We start from the raw sequence: 23,580 nt of genomic DNA on the forward strand, positions 1-23,580 counted from the left end.
AGGATGCAGCACCCCGTGGGTCTGCAGGTAGTAACCCGGCTCCATCCAAGATGGAAGGGGCTGCGGCTGGACGGCTAGAGTCAGGGAAAGGGTGGGGGGAGGCACACAGCCCCCCCAAATGCAGTTTTCTGGGCATGAAACCGACAGTGTGGCTGGCCTTGCTCCCCCTTGAGGATCTGTGCCCTCTGCCAGTTTAGCATGAGCAGAGCAGGTGGCAGTGGCTGCCTTGAGAACCAAGCACCTGGAAGGGGAAATGGGAGTGTCATGATAGGAGGAGGCTCTCGACCGCCTCCTGGTGGACTGAGAAAGGTGGCAGGACCTCTGGAAAGGGAAGAAAGTAGATGGAGGAACACTGGTCCCTAAGAGGACAGGCTGGGGACTCTGGCCAGCAAAGGCCTGGGAAGGGGGTCACATGTGAGGGCACGGCCTCCTACCCCAGGCCTCCTCCTGACAGAGAGCTGCAGAAGTGGAGAGGAAGCCAGTAACTGACACAGGGGCCTCCTACAGAGGCAGACAGAAGGGTCCAGGTCTGCCTGCTCCATACTCCTCCCCTTCCGGGGACTCTGACCCTGCCTCCTGGGAGCCGTGGCCTTAGGAACTGGCAGCAAGAGCATCCTGTCCTCCGGCCTTCGGAAGGACTAACCAACACTGCCTCCCTGGAGAAGCCCCAGCCCCGGCAGCTGGGTGGGCAGCCATCAGAAGGGTCCCTCACACACCAGGCTCTGGCTTAGAGGGGACCACCCTGCCCAGCTCGTGGGTACAACTGAAAAGCGCCAGTGACACTTTAGTGACACTTCCTTCCCATCTAGCTGGGCTTCCGATCTCTCCATGAACCCCACTGCCCCATCAGCCCAGCGGGGGCTCCCACAGCAGATTCTCTGGGCAGCACAGCCAGGGATACCCTGGCTCCTGGGGGGGGGGGGGGAGGATGACGCAGGTGCTGACGGGGTAACCTCTGGGATGACTGCCAGCACAGGCTTAGACTAAAAAGAGAGTGTCCAGGCAAAGGGACACTGCCCCCGAGCAGACAAGGGGTTCTAGGACACCAGGAGCAGGTTTTTAGCAGCACCTTTGGGAAAAGGGTTCAAAATAAAAACCAAGGTCAAGCCTTCCTCCTGCTCTGAACACACCACAGGCCATGCCCCAGCTCCCAGCCTTCTCTTGGAGAAGTCACCAACTCCAGTATCCCCGTGACCCAAACCCTAGCAGCAAGGAAATGGTACCTTGAGTTCCCCCTGGAGAAGCACTGGAGGGGGAGGGGGCACCACAGTGTGTGGACCGACCTGGCAGACCTAAGAAGCTTAACAATTGGCTCTAAAAAGACCCTGCTCCCAGAAGCCACCAGCCACAGAAGGCTGGGGGGAGGAGGGGAGCCAGGGTACACAGAGTTTGAGGGAGGGGTGTATTAAGCGGTTTGGAATGTCTACACAGGATGAAAATGAGGCCTCTGCAGATAAGCCCTGGATCTGAAGAGCTACCCCCAGCAAAAAGAGCGAAGAGGGAGAAAGGGGAGATCATCTGTTTCAACTGCCTCGTATCACAGACAAGGAAACCAAGCCTCTCAGGCTGCTGTGCAGGAGATCTCACCATTTAAGTAGCAGGGACTCAAACCCAGGTGTCCTGACTCCCAGCTCAGGCGGGCTCCATCTGAACACTAACCTATGCAGTGCTAACTCCAGTGTGGGGCATCCCAGGTGCTCAGCAAGAGCCAGCCCTAGAGAACTGGCCCCTCTGGAGAGCAACAGGCTGGCAGCCCACCCTAGAGGACAGTGCCTTCCACCAGCACCCAGGCCCTCAGGAGCTCCCTCAGCAGTCTGGGGTGTCAGCAGCTTCCTTAAATGTCAAATGACCTCGTTCTGTCCCTCTGGAGAATGGGAAAAGGCTCTTGTCCCCTTGCTGGCCTTGAGGGATTCTGGAAGGAGGCAGGGAACAGCATTTCACACTCCTCCCCATGACGCCGATGACCCCTCCCCACCAAGGACGGTTTCCCATGATCTATTTCTGTGCTCTTACGTGACTAGGGAGGCCAATTTAGGCTCGACAGGTTCTACCACAATGCAGACAGTATTTCCACATGTGCGAGCTGGGGATGACGCTCACCTAGCAATTTTCCCAACTCCCCATGCAGTGCAAGCCAACACACATCACACAATGGTTAAGAGCGAGGGCTCTGGAACAAGAGAACACCAGCGTTCAAGTCAGCCTCTGCCACTTCCTAGGGCAAGACACCAAGCCCCTCCTTGTGCTGCGTGCGGGCATCTGTGAAATGGGAGGAAGAATAGCACCCACCTCCCAGAGCTCCTAGGGCTCCGGAGAGATAACACGTGCAGTGGAGCTTGGCGCAGAGCCTGGGAAAATCTCAGGAGGTACTAGTCGAGGCTATTAATGGCTCCTGACATTTTTGTGTGTCCTGGACCCCTCTGGCAGTCTAGTGAAGCCTAAGCTCTCTTAGCGCTCTCATTTCAGACCGTCCCAAGGTCACTCTGTGGTCCTGTCCCAATCAAAACCCTTCCGGTGGGCCCCACACAACACAAGCTGGAGCGGCCGGCAGCTGGATCCCAGCGCTGGAGGAGGCATCCCTGGGAAGAGCCTCCTCCCGACGGCAGCGCTTCCAGCCTGTCTCTCCGGCCTCCCCTGCCTTGTTAGCTCCAAGAATGGCCACCCTGTCCTCTGAGGCTCAGCCCACAGCGGTGGGATCCCTCAGTCCCTTAAAAGCATTACTTAACACAGGTGAACACAAGCTTTGGTCCCTGCTCTTGGGGCCCCAGCTCCCAGCAGTCAGAAAGCCTTTCCAGGTATCTAACTTTGCTGTGCCTGCTGCAGGCAACACCCCTCTCCCCAGTACCATTCTACATCCACCTGGGGCCAGGACTCGGGCGACCCGAAGCCCCTCTTAGGCGGAAGCAATGTGAAACTGATGTCAAAGACTTAGAATGTCACTGAAGGAAGTGCCAGCCGGATCAGCCACTCAACTCCCCCAGTTGACAGAGGAGGAAAGTAAAGCCAGAGATGGAAGAAATTCATCCAAAGTCACCTGGAAAGGAGGCGGAGGAGCCGGGGCTTAACCCTGGGTCTTCTGGTTCTCTCTTGCCTCCCACCAAAAACCAGGAGAAATCTTGAAGGCTATTCCTGAACTTAATGAGAGCACAGAGCCAAACTCCGTATGAAGGATCCAAGGATCTAGATGGGAGACCTGGTTGGCCTCAGAACCCCAGAGCCGAGAGTGCAGGGGAAATGGGGGCCAAGTGAACCGAACCCCCAGAAACCTTGAGGTAGACTGTGCCTCTCAAGGACCTTAAGCTTAAGGGAGGCAGAGCCCTGGTGGAAGGCACAAAGCATCTCTCACCGGCAAAAACAGAGTTAGTCACTGGTCTTGAGCAGCTCTCTGGAGGAGAAGTAGACTCACTTCTCCCAGCCCAGCCATTTCCAGGAAACACTTGGGCACTAAGCTAGAGGCAATTAAAAGGCACACTAACCATTCAAAGTCTGCAGATGTTGCTGGGACTGCTCGCTCCACATCTGGGGTGGACAGCAGGGGCTCCAGGGCAGAAGCTCTGCCTGCGCTACTCCCCGAGCACAGCCCAGCCTGAAGCGTCCAGCAGAGCGTCCCGTCCCCCTGGCCACTTGTCATAATCCCCTGCCCCGCAGGGATTTAGACACCTGCTCCCCAGTGTCTTAAGACATCCTCCGTCTCCACACTGCCAGGCTGCTGGGAGCTGGATTTGAATCTGACTGAGGCAACAGCCTCCCTCCCTCTGCAGCTGGCCTTCTCCCAAGAGTCCCAAAGCCCATCGAGGCCTTCTAGGGAGACTGGTGACATCCACTGGCAGGCTGCTAGGCCCCATGACTCCTGTCCATAGGACCCCTGCCCATACTCCAAGCATGGTCTGAACCTACTCACATCAAAATCATCTGAGATGTGTTAAAAATGCTGGTTCCTGGGCTGCCCTACGGAATCCGAACCTTGGGGTGGGGGGTAAGGCTTGGGAATCCGCATTTTAATATCTTCCCTTGGTAATTCTGTGGCAACTGAAAGTTTGAGAACTACTTTCTCACAGTGTCCCCCCGCTGGCGGCATTTCTGCTGCCAACCTGACAGCTGTTACAGCTGTGTGCGTGGACACGGTTAATCTGATTTCCTGTCTGGCAGCTGTGCAGCAGGGAAGGGACAGCTGAGGGTCTCAAAAACAAGAAGAGGGGATGGGGTAGGAGGGGATGGGGGCAGGGGAGGCTTTGTTCCTGAGCCCCCTTCTGCCCCCTTGGGCCGAAATCCCTATGGGGGGGAAATAGCTGATCCAGAGGCCCCCAGTATTTGTAGAAAAGTCTCCTCCCAGAAACCTCAGGAGCCCCCCAAGGCCAGAAGGGTCTCTCTTGTTGAGGAGCACAAACTTTGGAAGCAACAAAGACGGACCCACCACATAAGGTTGTGCAGGTTGTGTACTGCACAAGGGCACCCAACTGAAGGGGCAAGTTGGGGGCTGAAGTCTAGCCCATGCTCCCAGTGCTAAGCCATGCACTCTGGCTTGAGGATATAGCCACCTGGAAGAAGGGCCGCCTTTAAAAAATTTGTACAGGGAAGCTCTTGTATGGGTTAGACGTCGCCCTACGCAAAGACCTGAGTCTGAAGCCCAGCCATCATTTACTCTGTGACCTCGCGCAAGTTCCTTAACTTCTCAGATCCTTCTCAATTGTAAAACATAGCTATTAATACCTTTCCAAGGGAGATAAGGTAAGGAAAGCACCCCAATACCCATCATCTAGTAGATTATAATATTAATTCCCCTCCCACCCCAGTCTCGCACTTCTGACCTACCCACACCCCTATGCCTGCACACCCACCTACCTAGCCAAGCTTGGAATGGTATGAAGAACGTGAATAAGAATATCCAGGGGAAACCCCAATACCAAACCCAAACCCCATGGCACTTCCCAACATCCATAGCACCCCTTCCTGGCATAAGCGGGGTGCACACCCTCCCTCACTGGGGAAAGAAGACTCCTCCTCCATGCCTGCTTTTAACATCCTACACGTTCCCCAAGCAGCAGCGCGCTGCCCAGTCCAGGCCAGAGGGAAATCCAAGGCCCAACAGAAGGGAGGCAGGGGATCCCCCAGCACTGCATCCTTGGGAATCCCACACCAGAGTTCAAGCTCCTGGGCTCCCCGAGCCGGGACCAAGCCTGTATGAGAGGGGTGCCCACTGTGTGCCGGGCTGTTGCAGGTGGAGCCAGGAAGAGACCCCATCCATCAAGGAAGACCTGACAGCACTAGCAGAAGCTGTGTTTTGTCCCCGTCCTCAAGCAGGAACAGAGGAGAGCACCCCACATCCTTCGTGGGCTCGCCTGCCAAGACTCTGGCTCACCCACCAGGGCAACTTACCATATCTGTCTATTCACCTAGAGGGCCAAGCCCCAGAATAGAGCCCAGGAATCCTGCTGTCAACCCTGGATGCCAGTCCCCTCAAGCAACATTCATTCATCCATGTGCCAGGCACTGTGCTAAGTGCGCACAAGACGGTCCAGAGAGCCAAGGATGCCCCTAAAATAGGGTTCCAAGACTTACTGCTGGAGTGGGCAAAGAGTTCAGGGCAGACACCCACCTTGGAAAGCCCCTTTTCCTCAAACCCTCGGGCTGGGGAGGCCTGGACACACACACTGCCCAAGAAGCGTCCCTGGACACCTGCTTTTTTAGCCACAGGCTTTTGCATCCTGTCTGGAGACTGATCAAGAGATGGAGAGAGGAGGCGGCGGGGGAGGGTTGGGGGGGGGGGGAACACCAGGCTGCCTGGCCCTCATGGCCGTGTTTATCTGGGGTGGATTTTTTTTTAACCCAAAGGTTAAAGCGTTTCTATTTGAAACATCTATTTACATTCCAGAGTCCAAAAAAAAAAACAAGGCAGCCGAGCTCCAGGCCTATATCTGTCCCCAGCCGCGTCACAGACACAGCATCAGAGCTGCGCAGGGGGAACATTCTTAGCCCTCTCCCCGAGCCGCTGAGGTGACTCACGCGTCCCTCCTGCTAGCATGGACCACGCCACCGCTCAGAGGCTAGGCAGTGTGCATGTGTCGGGGCGGGGGGGAAAGGGACTGGCTGGGGGGGTCTATGCAGGGACGGGGAGCCTTAGGGAAGGGATGGGGCCAGCGGGGTTCCAGCCTGCAAGGACTCTGGGGCCCAACTTGAAAGAGGATGAGAGAACACGCTGAGGAGGAAACTTCAGGCCAACCGCCAACTGCTTCTGGGAGGCAAGGGGCAGTGGGGACAGGATGGGTGGACTGATATGGCATCTGCCAAATGGGGTAGAACCACCTCCCCAAGCAGATGCTCTGCACAGTCAGCCCTTTGCTTTGCGAGGGACCACCTTGACTCCCAGAGGCTTCAGGGTAGGAGTGAGCAGGCAGGTCTTTAGCTAGAGCTGTGGGCTCCACTAGACCAGGGCTGGAACGGCCCTCTGCGTTTACACCCCTCCCAGGGGACTGTGCAGAGACTCTGCACGACTGGCCCCAAGGTTCCACCCCCTATCCCAGGGGCCTGCACGGGCACTCTCAGGGCTGGTCCCCAGGGTTATGCCGTGACCTTAGGAGACTACATGGGCATCCCTGCTCAGGCAGATGGTAGGCTTGGTTTGAAGGCTTTTCCAAATGTTCCCCAAACCTCCATCCTCTCACACATCCCAGTCCAGCTGCAACCTTATCCCTGGACAGCTTAGAGCCAAATCACTGGCACTTGCACAGGCACACGGCTCCCACCTTCCAGTTCAAAGCCTGGGACCCACACCCACGTAACCAGAGGCAAAGACTCCCCATACATACACACACAGACACCCACACCCAAGTGCCAAGCCACTGCCAGGAGGGGCCAAGCGGGCATGGGTCCAGCAGGCCCCTCCCTAGAGGAAGCATCTTGTGGTGCCGGCCTGGTGGGAAGGCTGTGCCAGGAAGGCCTGATGCTGCCAACAGGTTCCTGGGAGGGAGGGAAGGAGTGGCCTGGCTCTGGGGGACCCCACCCCCAGCCAAGAGCCAAAAAAGTCCCTGCTGAGAAGGTGGGAGGGCTAGGGAGTCCTCAAGCCCTATGAGCCTGAGTAACATTCCTTCATCCTCATGTGTTGAGAATAAACCAAAGCTTGGGGGAAGGAGAGATATGTGGGAACCAGAAGCCAAGGCAGCCAAGACCCCCAGCATCCCAGCTGCCAGCCTCTGCCTACTTCCACCACAACTGCATCAAGCCTCCTCCCCAGGTGTCTGATTCCCAGGGCACTCCTGACTGGGGACTAGCAGAAATCACTGCACTGGACCCTCTGACCCCAAGAACCCAGCCAGAGGAGTGGGGGTAGCCTTTATTCTTATGGACACTCCGGCTATGCGTTCCTCCCTTGTCCAGACCCGGGGAGCAGAGAGCCTGGAGGCAGGTCACTGACCCACTTCCTCCCCTCTGACCATGGTGCCAACTAGGCCAGGATCCTCTAGTAATCCACAGCCCCCAGCAGCTGATGTCGACCCTGCCGGAGGCCAAAGGGACTCGAAGAGCTGCAGCAGAGTGCAGCTGGAGGGCATGGTGGGAGGGCAGGTTTTGGCCCAGGGAGAGCAGGGAAGCCCATCGCAGTAAGCACACCTCCCCTGACTGCACATATCCTCAACAAAGACCTCCAGAAAGATCTAAGCAGGACCCCATCTGGGCAAGACTTGGAGCCAGACGCTCAGCCCCCGAGACAAGGATGCCCAATGGCAGAGGGCAGGCAGGGACACCGAGGCACTTACCTGCCACAGGGAGGCCATGTAGAGGGGTCCGAGGCAGGATTTCCAAGGATGGTTCCCGGCCTGGCATCCCATCTGCTGAGAAACAGGATTCCGTCTCATAGATGGTCTGCAGCATCTCCACAAGCCCCTGAGCCTTGGGCACCAGCAGCATGCCCGGCAGGGGGCCGCCTGAGGCGGGAGTCGGCCAAAGGGAAGGTGGCTGGGCGGGGCCCTCGCTGCTCAGGGGCTCCCTCAGGCCACTGCTGCTGGGACCCGCGCTGTGGGGAGGTGCCTCATCCGGCCTGGGCACTCCAGGCGGCAGGAGGAGCCAGGAGCCCCGGAGCCACAGGCCCAGCTCCCTGCTAGAGGGGCATCCGACCACTGGCCCTTCCAGAGCTCCCAGGAGCGGGGTATGGCTGAGCACTCAGGGGACAGGAAGGGGAGCTGAGCAGGCAGGCGGGCTCTCTGTGTTCCCTCCCAGCCCTGGGTGACAGCTCTGGGCCCGGCTCCCTGCTCCTCCTTCCCGAATGAGCCGCCGGCAGCTGGCAGGAGACTGAAATAGCAGTTGGGGGAGGGCCCTGTCTATAAATAGGTGGAGCATGCTCAGGGAGCCGCCGGCCGGCTGCCAGGAGCCCGGGCCTGGCGGAGGCCCCACGTGGGGGAGGGGGAGGCGCGTTCCACCCCAGGAGGAAGCGCCAGGCAGGGGGATGGGGACAGGGGAGGGCCTGCGTTCAGGGCCAACGCCACAGAGCCGGGTGGCCAGAGCCTGCGCTGGGGAAGGGCACATGCTAGAATACCCACGCATCTGGGAGCAGCTCTGGCGCTGCTCTTGGCGGGCGAAGGGCTAGAGACCAAAGAGCCAGATTTCATCCTCTATCTGCCCTCTCGCCATCCAGAGCAAGTAAAGGAACTGGAAGGGTCTGGGAGAGGGTGGCAGACAGGGCCACCTGGCCTAAACTTGCATCTTCCCTGGAGTCCCTCTAACAGCCGACGGATGGGAGTTGATTTAATTTCTGCCCTCTTTCCGAGCCGGGAGGTGGCTCCCCCACCCCCTCGACCAGCAGGGAGACCCCTGAGCAGCAGCTAAATGGCAGCTCCCTCCTACCCATTAGGGGTGTCACCTCCGGAGGCTGCTCAGCTTCCTTGCAGGGGGCAGGGAGACTCTTCCTGGACAGGCCTCACCCCACCCAGGGAAGGGCACCTGGGAGCACCTGCCCGTTCTCAGAGCAGGTAGCTCTTCCTGTGGCAACGTGCCAGGTGTAATGCTACGAGCAGCACATACGTCACCTCGTTTACTCTGCGCGATGACCTCAGAAGAGAGGTGCAGACGGGGAAACTGAGGCACAGAGAGATGAAGTCACTCACCCTAGGTCATACAGCTGTTTCAGTGGTAGGTCTGGGATGTCTGAAGTTCAAGTCTGAGCTCTAACCACCACAGCCCACTGCCTCCTGCACAGGGAGCACACGAACCTGCCCCAGGGTTTCCATTAACAGGTATAATGACCCCCAGTACCCAGGTAGGAAGAGACTTGAGGTTGGAGCCCCTCCAAGAAGAGTCAAGGGGCTGCCAGCATCCAGTCCTTCCCCACCAGCCACCAGCCCCAGGCCTGGCAGAGCAGCCCCGGCTCCTGGGGCCCTGCTGGGACCTAAGGCTAGAGCACCATGAACACTGGTGACACCCGCCTACCCAGCCCACTGCTGGCCCATCCCTCCTCCTGAGGTTGTGCCTCCCACTGATACAGAGATCCCACTTGGCCCCCTGACCTCACTGGAGCCTTTTAATAGCCTGGTTATTCCTGGGTCTATGTCCCCCTCCCCCTTCCTGATGTCACAGTTGCTATTTTGGAGCCCCCTCCTGGCCCCCTTTGCCCCCAACTCTAGGCATGAAGCCAGGGACACCTGTCCTCTCCCTGGACTGGATGACCTCACCCTCCTGTCGGGAGCCCAGGAGGAGCTGGCCAACCAAGGACACAGTAGCTGTGGCTCCTGCCAGCTGGGGATGGCAAAGGGGCCTCCTGCCCTCAGGTGGGGGGATCACATGGATGGGTAAGTGGCAGAGGTGGGCTTTCCCAGGCCCTAGACTGGCTGGCAAGATGTATATTGAGGGAGTTGGAGGTCAACAGGAACGAAACAAAGCTCTAGAGCCTCAGCTTCTCAGCCAGGGCAGACTCCAGAAAACTGGTGATGGAGCAGTGCTCCCCACAGGGGTCTGGAGTTGGTAGACATTTCAGGGTAGGTCTGGGGACTTTGCTCAGCACCCCTTGCCCCAACCTCATCCTAGCCAACCAGGCTCTCTCAAGAGCAAGGGAAGGGAAGGGAAGGTCAAGGTCTCCTTAACGGGTGACAGGCAGCAGACTCAAGGGAACCCAGAAAGCTGGGGGCAGCAGCCCCTCCCAGCCAGGACTCCGCCCACCCACGCTGAAAGCAACCAGAAGGGCTGGCTAGCCCTGTCCTGGCTCTCTCTGCCTGCCCCGGGCACAGGAGAGTATGGTAGGGCAGCCCTGTTCTGGAACAGAGGAAATAATCAGTTACAGTGACTCAAAAGCAGGGGCCCCAGAACGTGGAGCAGTCAGAAATCTAAGGAAACACAACTCCCTGTTTAGGAAAGCTGGGAGCACCCAGGAGACTGGGCACCCAGAGGTGGCCAGAGCCGGGGACTCGGGGCAGTTCCCAGCACTACTATGACTTCCAGTAACAGCTTGAAGTGGGAAGTGAAGTGTCAGACACAGCCAGACAATCCTCACTGTAGTTCCCAGAATCCTCCAGGGGAATAAGAGAGGAGGCCTGGGATGGGGACAAGTGTCTTTTTTTTTCTTCGGAGATTCAAGTCATGCAACAAAGTCTTCCTAATGTCTAACCTCAATCCTTCTCGCTTTATAGCCCCTCTCCTTGTGGTTCATGTCTCTTCTCCATCCCCACGCATCTAGCTCTCCCATGTGTCATCCCACAAACCTTACAGAGCACCCACAAAGCGTGGGTTACAGGAGCCTCATTAGGAGCAGGCAACAACCCCTCCTTGGTGCCGCAATGACCTTGCTCACTCGCTCCCTCCCCTGGAGGCTGGGCTCAGGCCTCCTAACCCTCTAAATCTGGAGGAGGAGAACCTAATGTGGCTCCTTGAGCTCTTGAAGGCTCCCATTTCCTGGGCTCAAAAGGCTGGAGTGGGGGCCTGACCGAAAAGAAAAAAGCAAAGTCTGCTTTGTGCACAGTAAAAAAGCCAAGGGCTGGCCGGGGAGCACCTCAGATGGAGTGTGGGGTGCCAGCTGCCCTGGGGTCCTGGAGATATCGGGCCTGCCTGCCCTCCGGTTCTCTCCTGCCCTTAGAGCCCAGTCACGCTGGAGCCCGTCAGCATCGCCCAGGAGCTGCCATGCGCCAGGTCCCATGCTAGGTGCTGGCTGAACCCTCTCATTTGAGACCAAGTCTGGGAAAAACGTGAACACCTACTTTGGCATCTTGCACATCCCCTCAGGGTTGACCCTGCCTCCTCCGGACGTCCCGTGCTAAGCCTTCAATCCCTTTGGAATGATGGGACAGGGGAGGGGAGAGTGGGGCAGATCCTGATCTATAGTGAGCGCAGAGGTGTGCCAGGGGGGCATCTAAGTGGAGAAGGGACACCAGAGTCCACTTCCCAGACCCCCGCCCCACGCCGACTCTGACCCACTTTCTCCGCCTTCCCTGGGGGCTCAGAGGCAGAGCCCAAGGCTGGGAGGCGGGACGCCGAGGTTCCTGGCTCCACCCCACGCCTATGCCCCAGTTTCTCTGGTCACCCAGGAAGGAGGGGGCAGCCGGGAAAGGGAAGGAGAGAAAGTGTGCAGCGAGCTGGGAGGTGCTGGGCAGGCAGGTGTTGTCATGAAGCTTCTCTCCCTCCCAAGCTGGGGCTAAGGAACCTGGCCACCTTCTCTCCTGGGGCCCTGTCGCCACACAGACTGGCTCGAGCCTCACCCTTGCCCTCTCCTCTGGGCAATGGCATGGAGGACAGGGCAGTGACCAGAGTGGGCCCAGGCCCCAGGGCAGCTCCTCCAGGCTGGCCGGGGGGCACATTCTGTCAGTCCTTCAGTCCCACAAAGGGGAGCAAAAATGAAAATAAAGCATCGCTCCTCAAGTCCCCTTTTGACAGAAGAGAAGCCAGACCCCCGGCAGTGGCCTCCTCAGGGAAGCGGGCAGCCCCATCAATGGCCTCTGCCTGTACTCCCAAGACTGCAAGAGAGGCAAATCAGGTCAAACGCTGGCATTCGGCCCAGCCCAGAGGTAAGTGGATCAGCTCCCACTCCCCGGGGAGGACGGGTGAGCCCCAGAAGTAAATCTCTCGAAATCTCTACCTGCCACCCCTCACCCGGAATGTGCTCTCTTACTAACTTGTTTGCTATGAAGGCCGGGATGGACCATCTTCTATTTTTCTTTTCCAAACAGGAAAGCTCCTGCACTGAGAGAAATGGAGGGAAACTGCCCCTCACCCAGCCTGCTGTTCTGCGCCCTAAGGAAAGAGAAGTGAGTCTCGGGAGGGGGTGGGAGGTGCTCAGGGGCCGGGGCACCCAGGCCCCGGGTACTCACCATTCTCATCCCCACCTCTATCCCCAGCCCCTCATGCTCTTCCTGGGGCGCCCTGGGAGGTGTCTACCCGGGATGTGGACACCCAGCTACAAGTCATGGTTTCATTTGACTTCCGTGGAGTCCAAGCATGTGGTTTCCAGGCTTCTGCCAGGCGCCGGACACCCGCAGCCCCAGCCCAGATGCCACCCTGAGCTCTGGGAATGGCAGATGCTGGGCCCCTCGAAGGGGGAGGCTGTGTGGAGGCTGGCCCTCTCCCTGGGCCAGAGCAGCTGGAACTCCACAAGCGGGAGAGCCAGGCCCGGAGCCCCGGGAAAACTCGGTGGGAAAGGCCTCAGGGCGCTGCCCTGAACAACGACGACGATCCCAGCTCTGAGGCCTGACCACAGTCCTAAAACCAGCTTCCCAATCTCTGGCCCCCTCTCTTTCTCCCTCCTTCCTGAACACGAGAAGACGGCATCTCCCCCTGCTGGGGGGAGCGGGAAAGCCAGCCAGGAGGCACGGCCAATTCCATAGGCCCCACTCTGGAGGCCCCTCCTGGCCCGGCTCAGCGCAGATGGACACCTCCAGCCCCTGCCAGCCCTGGCACCAGTGGCTACAAGGGGGACTCGGACCACCTGCATGTGGAAAGGCAACCCACTGACCTGATCTATCTGAGGCTGATTATCTTAGCCTTTCACTGTAAGGGAATAAAATCCCAAAGCTGGAAAACGTCCTCCCCAAGCCACCAACGGATGCCTCTGGGAGGCTCCCGTTCCCTTGGCCAAGGGTTAGACCCCAGGCCCGGTGTGACTGGAAGTGGCTCCTGGACAGGTCAGCATAGTAGCTCAGAGGAAGGGAGCGGCTGGCACCCCTGCCGGGCACAACTGACCCTGCAAGGGGCAGTGTCCAGCTGAGATGGCCAAGGGGCTGATGAGAACCCACCAGGCCTCTCCTTCCCTTCACCAGCCCAGCCTCAGAGGAGGAAGCAGGAAGTCAGGGCAGCCCCCCTCCAGCACCAGAGTCACACAGACCTCTCCACGGCTAACACCTGGCACAGCCCCTGCAGGGGGAATGAAGGCAGGCAGAGGCGGGAGGATCTGAGGAGGAGCCACAGACCCTGCAGGAGGGGGCCCATCAGCAAAGCTGACTTGGTGAGTCTCAGAAGCCCAGCTTTCTCCAGCTGGCACTCTACTCTGTCTGTGCCCGGGGTATGTCATGCTGGAAAGGGGAGGGGGCACAGTCTTGACCAAAACAAATGTCACAAAGCCAAGCAATCCCGCCAGCTTCGGCTTCCCTGAATCGAATCTGCTGGAAGCCCTGAGGCTGTGGTCAGGGCCACACGTCACCAGCAGGCGGTCCTCACAACAGAAAGCATGAGATTTAGCACAGTGACAAGGACAGGGAATGAGAGGGGAGGGGGCCTGGATTCCTCCCTGGTGCTGCTTCAGTACCATCCTGCAAATGGGTTTTGGTCTCTAGGCCCTAGTTTCCTTATCTCTAAAGAAGGAGAAATAGCTCCCACCCCTACAGAAAAAGATGTTAAGTGACCGGATGGCCTATGGGGGGGTTAAAGTTGAGCAAGATGGACTCTGATCCTTTAAGTCTGTGCAGAAGGAGACAGTCAAGGAAGGAAGGCAGTTACTACGCTGACCACACTGAGCCAAGACCCCCCTGTGAAACTCCTGAGGGTCCAGCTCAGGCCATTTGGACACATCCTCATGGGCACAAACCCAGACCCACCTGTACACAAAGCTGCCTGGAGTCCCACCCATAGACTACTTCTGGAAGCACTAGGCAGGCTCCCAGGAGCAGAGGGGAATAAGAAACCTCAGAGACCCCAAATTAGGACTCTCCCATGTCCAGGGCATGTCTACCTGGACTCAAAGGAGAGAGCCAAGTCTCCTCTGCCAACATGTCACTGCATGCCCACCCCAATACCACATATCCCAACATAGGCTAAGGCTGAAGGCCCTGCAAAGCTCCACTAAGAATAAAGTATAGAACACAGAGAAACACTCCACCAGGAAGAGAGGACACCACCACAAAAAGGAAGCTGGACATTCAGCTATCACAGGGAACTTCTTCCAACATCATGCCCGGACCGCCTGCAGAGGTTCAGGGGCACACATCCCCCTCAGCCCTGCCTGTCTTGGTGAACAGGGCAGGGTGGCACGGAATTGAAGGCCCCTGAGTTGAGAGGGCAGGCCTGGGGACAGAGTTGAACCCATGCCCTCCCAGGGCCAGGCTGACCGTCAACCCATCAGTTTCAGGTCTACCCCATGGTCAATCACTTTGGGTTTGCCTCTGTCCTTTTCTCACGATGCTTCTCCACTCCTGACCCCTTGTTCCCTTACGGCTCAGACCCTGAAGGTCAGCTGGCCTGGGCTGGATACCCATACAGCCCATTACATCCAAAGCCACCCCAGGTGCCTTCTCCAGCCTCCCAGCTCTTACCCGACTCGGTGGGAGAGTTCATGCCGGCTCTGGGCCCGCAGGAAGCTGGCGTTGGGGGCTGGGACGGGAGGGGGTGGAGCTGCGGTGATGTCAAGAGAGACAGACGATAACAGACAGACGGACGGGACAGGAGCCCGGGGCCGCTGTGCCTCTAACGCCCATCCGAGGCCATCCTTCGGGGCGAGGCAGTCAGGCACTCAGAACGGCATCCCTGGGGAGAGATGGAGCAGGGTTAGAGGTCCCCAACTCTGGAATCTGAGAGTCGAAGGAGACCTTGGAGCTTGTCAGTTACACCTAGGGAAGACAGGGAGGGCCACCTGCCCAGGGGCACAGAAATGGCTCAGACCCTGGTTTCTTCTCTTTCTAATTGGTGAGGACGTCAGCCCTCAAGGGGAAGGGAAATGGCTACAGTAGCCACAACAAAACTCTTTTTTAGGTGACAATGTCCACTGCCAGGTGGGGAGACCTCACAGACTCCCAAGGGTGCCTGACGTGGGAGATGGTGCTCACCAAAGGAGAAAGTGCAGGGAAAGTGCTTCTGAACTCTGTCCAGGGCAGTGGGGAGACACAGGGCTGATCTGGAGCCCCTCGCAGAACTTAAGGGATAGACTGGTATCCCAGCCCCAGTAGCCTGAGGTGGGACTCTCATCTTCTCCCTACTCCCTGATCCTTGTGCCACCCAACTCGGGAAACGTGATGTGCTTCTGTCTTGGTCTCCCCCATTCAACAACAGGTCAGAAAAAAGAGGGCAACAATTGCTTTTCCTCTACCCATTAACCATGCTGTTTCCAAGAATTTCGAAAGACATTCATCCCACATCCGGTGCCCTCTGGACTGGGGGTCCAAGGCCCAAGCCCAGGGCCTTGTGTGTGTTGTATAGGTTGTGCCCTGTGCAACGAGGTCTGAAATCCAGCCTTTGCTCTGCTTACCAAGCTACACAGGCTAAATCCACCCAAAATAAGGGACACTGTTTTCCAGTTTGTACAAAGGCACCAAAAGGCCGAGCAGTACGCCTGCTGAGGCCAATATAGTAAGAGAGAATGTCCCCGTACTACAGGACCACGAGTTTGCCAACCTGTCCCCACCTCTCCAGCTCCCCACCCGGCTCCAGCCCCACAGCTAGTCCTCAAGCCTCAGACACTACACACGCACCCACCTGGGCCCATCCCTAAACAGTCCACGATCCACCCTAGACATGATCTCATTCGTTTTCTTCCAGATGAAGGCAGGCCCTCCAACACCCAGTGAAATCGAGGTAGCTGGAAGCGATCGATGAGGCCGAGATTTAAACCCTAACTCTGCTCCCCAAACTAGGAAGACACAATCAGCTCCACCCCAGGACAGCCCACCTCCTGGCAGGATTAATTCTCGGTAAGCTCTGCATTCTCATCAAGGATTGCCAGGCGCGGGGTCCGTTTGGAGCCAAGGAGCCCAGGAGTCAGCCACGGCAGGGACACAAGAACATACACACAGACATGCACACACGTATGCCGTGCACAGAGTAGGAAGACCTCAAGTCCTCCTAGGCCTGCTGCCCCCTAGGTTTGGACTCTGTAGCTGGAGAAAGGTGCACTCAGATGGGGAGGTGGGAGGAGGCAGAGAGAAGGGGCTGAATTGCTCCCAGCAGGTACAGGTGTGGGGCAAGGACAAAAGAGGCTGCGCAGGACCGGGGCCAAGCTCAGGAAGGCGGCAGGTGGGGTTGCTGGTGCCCTGGCAGGGCCCGCGTGGGCAGACAGCTCAGCCCATGCCCACCCCGGGGCTGGCACCCAGTCCTGCTCACACCCTTTCCCATGGGCTGGGGAACACAGGTTCAGAAATTCCCAAGATTCCCAGCAGCCCGAGTGCCCCAGCCCATCTCCTTAGTGAAAGGAATCTCCACAACAGGGCACTCAGGAGGGGCAGAGCCTCCATGGTACACAAACTACGTTAAGATCTGCCCTGAGCCCCCATCTTCCTCACTCCCTGGGGAGAAGAGGAAGGGAGGGGCTCCTAGAACTCTCAGGGGGCTCAGGACTCTGTTAGGCTGCACTCCTGCCCACCCTGCAGGATGTAGCAGGTCCCCGGACCCCCATCCACCTGTGGAGAGTGTCTGCCAACACCTCCATCAAGACTCCCTGGGAAACAAAGCAGCATTCACGGTCTAATCAGGACAAGCAGGACAGGTGTAGATTTTTGACTAAGGAGGGCCATGCAAGGGGAAAGGGCAGCTTTATGGTTAAAACCTGAGCTGCTGGGAAAAAAAAACAAAAACCTGAGCTGTTGGGTCCCTCCTCAGTCAGAGAAACTCACTGCTGACCATTGTTATAGGAAGGTCTCGGTGGGCAGTCAGGGACCAAGAGCTGTGTGGCTCCTGGCACTTCGATGCCAAACCAGTGAGCAGCCTGGCTTCCATGACATCACAAGTAGGCAGACCCCAGGGCCCTGTCCCCATCCCCTGAGAACTCTCTCTTCCAGTCAGACCTCTGTCCCACTCCAGGATCCAAACCCACTTCCCACCTCCAGCCAGGACGGCAGGAAACCAGCTGCATCTCACCCTACAAGTTCATGGCTAAGCCCGGGAAGGAAAGGCAAAAACCCTAGGGGGATAGCCCGCACTCCATTCACGAGCAATAAAAACTCTGGCAGAGGGTGGCAGGAGAAGGGCAGACAAGTGAGGGACATGAGGAGGATGCAATGCCTCAAAGGCCAGAAGTTCACAATGCTGCCCTGCAGGTATCTTGTCCCTCAAGGAACCTGAACTCCAGCACCAGCAGGCAGCCGCTCTGCCAACACACCAGCTCTGGCCCTGCTAGAGGCAGGCCCAAGTCCTGAGCACTGAGGCTGGGGACCTGTCCCCAGGTCAAGGCAGCCAGGTGAGCTGTCTGAACCAAATCCTGTGAGCCTGAGATTGCTCACAATCTGAGATGTGCCCCAAAGACATCATCAGAAAGCTACAAGCCCAGACATCCCATCCCAAGGCACAAAGGAACTCTCATCTTGACCCCTCCTGACCGTGGCCACGGCTGATCACTTTCCCCAGCCTCCAAAAGCTTCCATCGCCTTGTGCCTTCCCCCAAGCTGGCCCACCAGAAGCCTGCAGATGATCAGAGCCAGGAGGGATGGCTGACTTGGATGTCCAGGGCCCAAACTAAGGGAGGGGGGAGGGCAACAGGGGAGGAAAAAAGGCACCAGGCTGACAAATTCATTTTTGCAATCGGCCCATTTCTGTTTGTCTGCTCAGACGCAGCTCCAGGCATCTGCACAAGCCAGATGGAGGAGGCTGCTATTTCTAGAAAAAGAAAAGGGGGGGGGGGCGGTGAGAGGGGAGGGAGGGGCAAGACGGGAGGCAAAGGGCAGAAGACCGGGTCTGTTTGCCCTAAAACCTCATGCAGAACGGTACCCCCTCACCAGCACTACCAGACAGGGTCCCCACCCAAGAAACGGATGGGGCCGGGGCTGGGGTGAGGTGGGGTGGGGGAGAAGAAAGGCAGAGAAAGTTTAATTAGCCAAAGTCGGCTACAATAGGCCCCCTCACGGGCTGCATCAGGTTTTCATTCATGAGCAAGCGACAGTGCTCCAAAAATGCCAAGAACCGCACCCCCTCGTCGTCTCTCCCCCACCCCCCACCAACAGGAGTGCGTCCTCCAGCAGGCTGGCTGAGCCTGATGCCGTGTTCCAGACATCCCTCCTCAAAGGGATGTGAGTAGGAAGAATTAATTATTAAAGAGCAGCTGGTACTTCGGCACCAACTGCACTCCCCCCAGCTCCTATAGCTGATGCCCCCTCCCCCCTGCAGAAACACAAACTCCCCGCCCCACACCACCACCCCCCATCCCCAGCCCCCATTTCTAAACACACAGCTAAGATGCCACCCCTAGGGAAGGGAAAGCAAACCTTTGTCTCTGCAGCTACTTAGAGTGGGTGGGGCATGTGATACTGCTGCCCTCTCCCCCCCCCCAGATTACTCCATCCAGCCACAGAGGAGGATATATTGGGAAGGGGAGGCTGGCACAGAGCTAACATGTCCTCCATCCTTGCCCCCAAGTAAACTGCACCTGGTATCTGTCTCTCTGGCCCCTGGCAGGCATACATTCCCAGCATAGAGTGGAGATGCTAGGGGTCCACCCCTCTAACTCAGAGACGCCCACCCTGCCTTGGCTGGACATAGCCCAGATCCAAGTCCAAGGGGAGACAGAGCAAAGAGAGGATTCAAGAGAAGGGGCAGGAGGCAAACCAAGGGCTCCCCAAGCTTTGTGTTTAAGAGGAAGAGGAAGGAAGGAAGACTGAAATGAAGAAGCAGGCAGCCCCCAACATGGCTCACCCACCATCCCCAGCCCAGCCCAGCCCAGCGTCTAAACAGCCAGCATAGGCTCAGGGCCCCTGTTGCCTGGAACTCGAACTGAGGACCCTCCCTGCCTACACCCTCTGAACCTGAGGAAGCCCAGGGCAGGACCCAGCTCCAGGCTCCAGTCCTGCAAAGCATCTGGTCATGGGTCCTTCTGGCTAAGGCTCCTGATCTCCCACCCCCTGCCTCCTTTTGTTCCTACGGTCTGCTCCATCCTTCCCTCCCAGTTGGACCCTGAACCCAGTCACCACCATCATCACCCCCAGTCGCCAAAGCTCATTCCAGGCCCCAGAAGCACAGTGGTCACTGTCAGAGTGGTGGGTCTCTGGAGCACCCCCAACAGCAACTGCAGCTGCTACCCTTCCTCTTTAGGGACACACCTCATCTCAGAAGGCCAACGGGGGGTATCAGGTGGTCACCTCCTCCCCCAAATGGGGTGCTCCCACCTTCCCCTCTTCTCTCCCCACAACCAGACTCCCAGATTAACTACTTATCACCCAGCCAATTCTCATCTTCCCCAGGGGCCCAGAGAAGGGTGGGGTGGGGAAGCAGCCTCCCCAAGTTAAAAGGCACAGGCAGTGTCCCTCTCTCTGTGAGATACAGACCCAGGATGAAAAATGGGGGGCATCCACCCCAGACAAGAAGGGGGGCAGCTTTCATCTCCTAGCTCTCTCTCTCTGGCTCCAGGGTGTCAGACGGGAGAAGAGGGTGGGAACAAACGCAGTAACGCCTCACGCGGGAGGGGGTGAGAATAATGGGAGAGAGAAGTAAGGTGGGCCCGAAGGCCCCCTCCTCAAGCACGTAAGTCAAGGACACAAAATCAAGGATGCGTTCTGAGGTATGGCTAGAAGCGCTGTGGGGTGGGCAGCGCCCCTCACCTCAGAGTACCAAGAAAGGGTGTCCAGCGAAGAGAGCTTTGCACAGAATCCGGGTGCAGGGCTCAAAACGCCCTGCAACGCACCACGCGCCTCCCGGGAGAGGGCAAATCAGACATCCCCGGCCGGTCTCCCGGCCATTTGGGGGTGTAGGTAGCGGGAAGACCGGCCCCTCCCTTACCTGCAGGGAAGGCGCCCCTGCCTGGGAGGGGCGGGGAGGGGCGCGCGCAGTAACCCAGAGGCCCGGCTACCGGCTGGCGATGCTCCCGGGGGGCGCCTACTGGCACCCGGGCGCCGGGAGGGAGGAAGGGGGGCGCGGAGCGCGACGCGCGCTCGGGGAGCCCGCGGGCAGCGACGGCGGGAGGAGGGGGCGCCGCGTCGAGTCCGGGGAGCCTGGGGGAGATGGGATCGGGGCTGGTGGGGCGCGCTCACCCCCTGCGGCTCGAGCTCCGGCTTCGCGGGCGGCGGCGGCAGCAGCGGCGGCGGCAGCAGCGGCAGCACCTCCTCGACGGCTCCTCCATCTTTGCGGCGGCTCCTCCGGCTCCGCTCGCCGCCGCCACCAACAACAACATTCGAGACGTCACTGCCGTCACGTGACTCGACCCGGAGCTAAAAATAGACCCAGACCACCCCCCCCACCCCTACCCCACCCCCCCACCCCCAGCTTCAGCCACCAGCAACCCCTCCCCTCCTTCTTGGCCCTCCCCGCCGGGCGGGGCCAACAGCGCCACCGTGACAGCTTCTAAAAGGGCCAGTACCCAGCAAAGAGTTGGGCTAGGGAGGGGAAGGAAGGCAAGGGATCGGAGCCCTGGGAGTAGTGGTTGAAGGAGCCCTGGGAGCAGTGGTTGAAGGAGCGCTGCAGGCGTACGGGCCTGGCTGCTGGGGGCTCGGCCTTTGGGATGCACGATTTTCCTGCCTGCGCTTCCTCCACTTCCTTTTCAAACCGTGGATGGTGCAATCATTGCCTGCCTAAGCGTCTCCCTAACACGCCCTCCCGCGGTGGGGGAGGGGAACTGGGGATGGATTCGTAGGGGCTGGGAGGGCCGTGGAGGCCCCAGCTAGGGGTCCAGGCTGGGGATGGATGTCTGGGACAAGTCTCGAACCCGCCAGTTCCGACCGTACACGCTAAATGTGTGCCAAGCAAAAAAAAAAAAAGAATGGGAAAGGCCAGGGTAGAGTTGTAATGTAGTAATAGTCCAAGGCCTTCAAAAGGAAGGCTTCCGGTCCCTGGCTTCGGTGCTATCCTCTTCTACAACTCCCCTTAGAACACAATATGCGTATGTGTGATAGAACCTAGGTAGTTTGTCAGTGACCCAGTAATTCCACTAACGAAAATGTATTCTAAGGAAATAAATATTGTTGTGTTCACAAATGAGTATAGAAGGAAAGAGATTGCTTCTAATGATGTGAAAAGTTGGAAACAACCTAAATATCCATCAGTAGGGGATTGGCAAATAAACTAAGGCACATCCATTCAGTGGAATACCATCCAGATCCAGACATTTAAAATGATATGTCTATATTGACCTGAAAAGGTCCTCAAGATATACGGTTTTCTTGAAAATCAAGAATCAAACAAGTACTACAGAATTGTTCCATTATTATAAACAACAAAAAACTAGATCCATATGTCTGAATATGTTTGTATATCAAAAAGCCTATAAGAATATATGCAAAAAATTTACCTTTGCTATCCTCTTTATCTTTTTCTGTATATCTGAAATTTTACAACTATCATGTGTTACTTATCTGATCAGAAAAAGTGAATATATAAATGTTTCTGTAATAAATTTATTTATTTATTTTTGGCTGCATTGGGTCCTCGTTGCTGCGTGCGGGCTTTCTCTGGTTGCGGTGAGTGGGGGCTACTCTTCGTTGCGGTGTGCGGGCTTCTCACTGCGGTGGCTTCTCTTGTTGTGGAGCACGGGCTCTAGGCTTGCGGGCTTCAGTAGCTGCAGCACGCAGGCTCAGTAGTTGTGGCTCGCAGGCTCTAGGGTGCAGGCTCAGTAGTTGTGGTGCGCAGGCTCAGTTGTTCCTCAGCATGTGGGATCTTCCCGGACCAGGACTTGAGCCCGTGTCCCCTGCACTGGCAGGCGGATTCTTAACCACTGCACCACCAGGGAAGCCCAATGTTTCTGTCATAAATGATAAAGGTTCTTCCTACAAAGTATCTCATGAATAGGTCCCACCCATCTTCATCCCCACCCCTTTTCTGAAGCCAAATCATGCCTCACCTGAGATATTATAGCTGCCTTCCCAACCAGTCCACTCCCCGCGTCCATCCCAGCCTTCTCCCAAAGCCAGAATGAACTTTTTAGAACACAAATCTAATCAAGGGAGGGCTTAAAACCTTTCCAATTTTGTCACCGAAAGCTGTATCTGGCCCAGAAGAGTGGTTTTCAAACTTTAGGGTACTCACAAATTACATAAGGAACATGTTCAAAATGCTGATTCCAGAACCCCACTGACAGAGGTAGGGATGGGGATGGGCCTAGAGCCTTCATTTTTAGTAAGTACCACAGGGAATTTTGCTGCAGCTGGTCATACTTCTCCTTATACTTGGAAAAAAAACAGCCTAGAAGCTTCTACATGATCTGGTCCCACCTCACCTCACTTCCCTTAGCTCTCTATACTCCAGCCATTGTGGCTTTCTCTCATGTCCTTGAATAGTGGGTCCCTTGTTCCCCAGGACCTTTGCACAGGCTGTTTTTTCTTTCTGGAATGCTCCCTTCCCTTCTTCTCTTTGCCTAGCTAACTCTTACTCATCCATAGAGCTCAATTAAATATCACTTCTTAGGACTCTGCACTTTCACTGCCAAGGGCCTGGGTTCAATCCCTGGTCAGGGAACTAAGATCCCACAAGCTGCGAGGGCGTGGTCAAAAAAAAAAATCACTTCCTATAAGAGGTCTTCCTTGGTCCTTTGATTAAATAAGATCCCCTTGTTACATGTGTTTTCCTTTTTTTTTTAATATTTATTTATTTTTGGCGGTGTTGGGTCTTCATTGCTGCGTGGGCTTTCTCTAGCTGTGGAGAGTGGGGGCTATTCTTTGTTGCGGTGCGCGGGCTTCTGATTGCGGTGGCTTCTCTTGTTGTGGAGCACGGGCTCTAGGCACATGGGCTTCAGTAGTTGAGGCACGCGGGCTCAGTAGTTGTGGCTCACAGGCTCTAGAGCCCAGGCTCAGTAGTTGTGGCGCACAGACTTAGTTGCTCCGTGGCATGTGGAATCTTCCCAGACCAGGGATCAAACCTGTGCCCCCTGCATTGGCAGGCAGATTCTTATCCACTGTGCCACCAGGGAAGCCCACATATGCTTTCACTGATGCTGATAACAATTTGTAACTATACATCTATTTATGGCATATGGCATCTCTTCCCGTAATGAGTGTTAAATGACATAGCCAAGATAAGCACATTTTGACTGTGGACTCTGAGAGAAAGGCCACCCCAACAAAGTCATCCTGTGTCACTCCAAGACAGGGGTCTTCTTGCCTCTATCCTGTAATGATGGTGCCATCCATTTGCTGTTATTTTTGTGCAATCTTATGATCTCTCTTGGGTGGTTAGGTTGGGTTGGGATTTTGCTTTTTCAGTGCTTATATTTTACCTCCCCAAGCAGAGTATGAGCCACTTAAGAAAAGCCGTAAGATCATATATATTTTGTTGCCT

General features: G+C 57.0%; 2 protein-coding genes across 4 annotated transcripts in view; one reads left to right on the forward strand and one right to left on the reverse strand.

Moving 5' to 3' along the window:
* HDAC5 (histone deacetylase 5) overlaps window positions 1-20,499 on the reverse strand; it is a 34,672-nt gene extending 14,173 nt beyond the window's left edge. Inside the window, exons 1-3 of one of the 3 annotated variants that reach the window (XM_059908485.1) lie at window positions 20,346-20,499; window positions 14,715-14,925; window positions 7,752-7,823 (exon numbers count right to left, since the gene is read on the reverse strand). In XM_059908485.1, the coding sequence (XP_059764468.1) occupies window positions 7,752-7,823; window positions 14,715-14,736 (94 nt within the window). In that variant the 5' untranslated portion in view covers window positions 14,737-14,925; window positions 20,346-20,499. Of the gene's footprint in view, window positions 1-7,751; window positions 8,279-14,714; window positions 14,926-20,345 lie in introns of those variants that run through there. The other 2 variants (XM_059908484.1, XM_059908483.1) reach the window with 2 other exon arrangements.
* Window positions 20,316-23,580, forward strand: part of HROB (homologous recombination factor with OB-fold) — a 28,959-nt gene continuing 25,694 nt past the window's right edge. Inside the window, exon 1 of the mRNA XM_059908473.1 lies at window positions 20,316-20,506. Coding sequence (XP_059764456.1) covers window positions 20,316-20,506 — 191 coding nt within the window. The remainder of the gene's footprint in view (window positions 20,507-23,580) is intronic.

Source organism: Balaenoptera ricei, chromosome 20 (assembly GCF_028023285.1).
Source record: "Balaenoptera ricei isolate mBalRic1 chromosome 20, mBalRic1.hap2, whole genome shotgun sequence".
Lineage (NCBI taxonomy): Eukaryota > Metazoa > Chordata > Mammalia > Artiodactyla > Balaenopteridae > Balaenoptera > Balaenoptera ricei.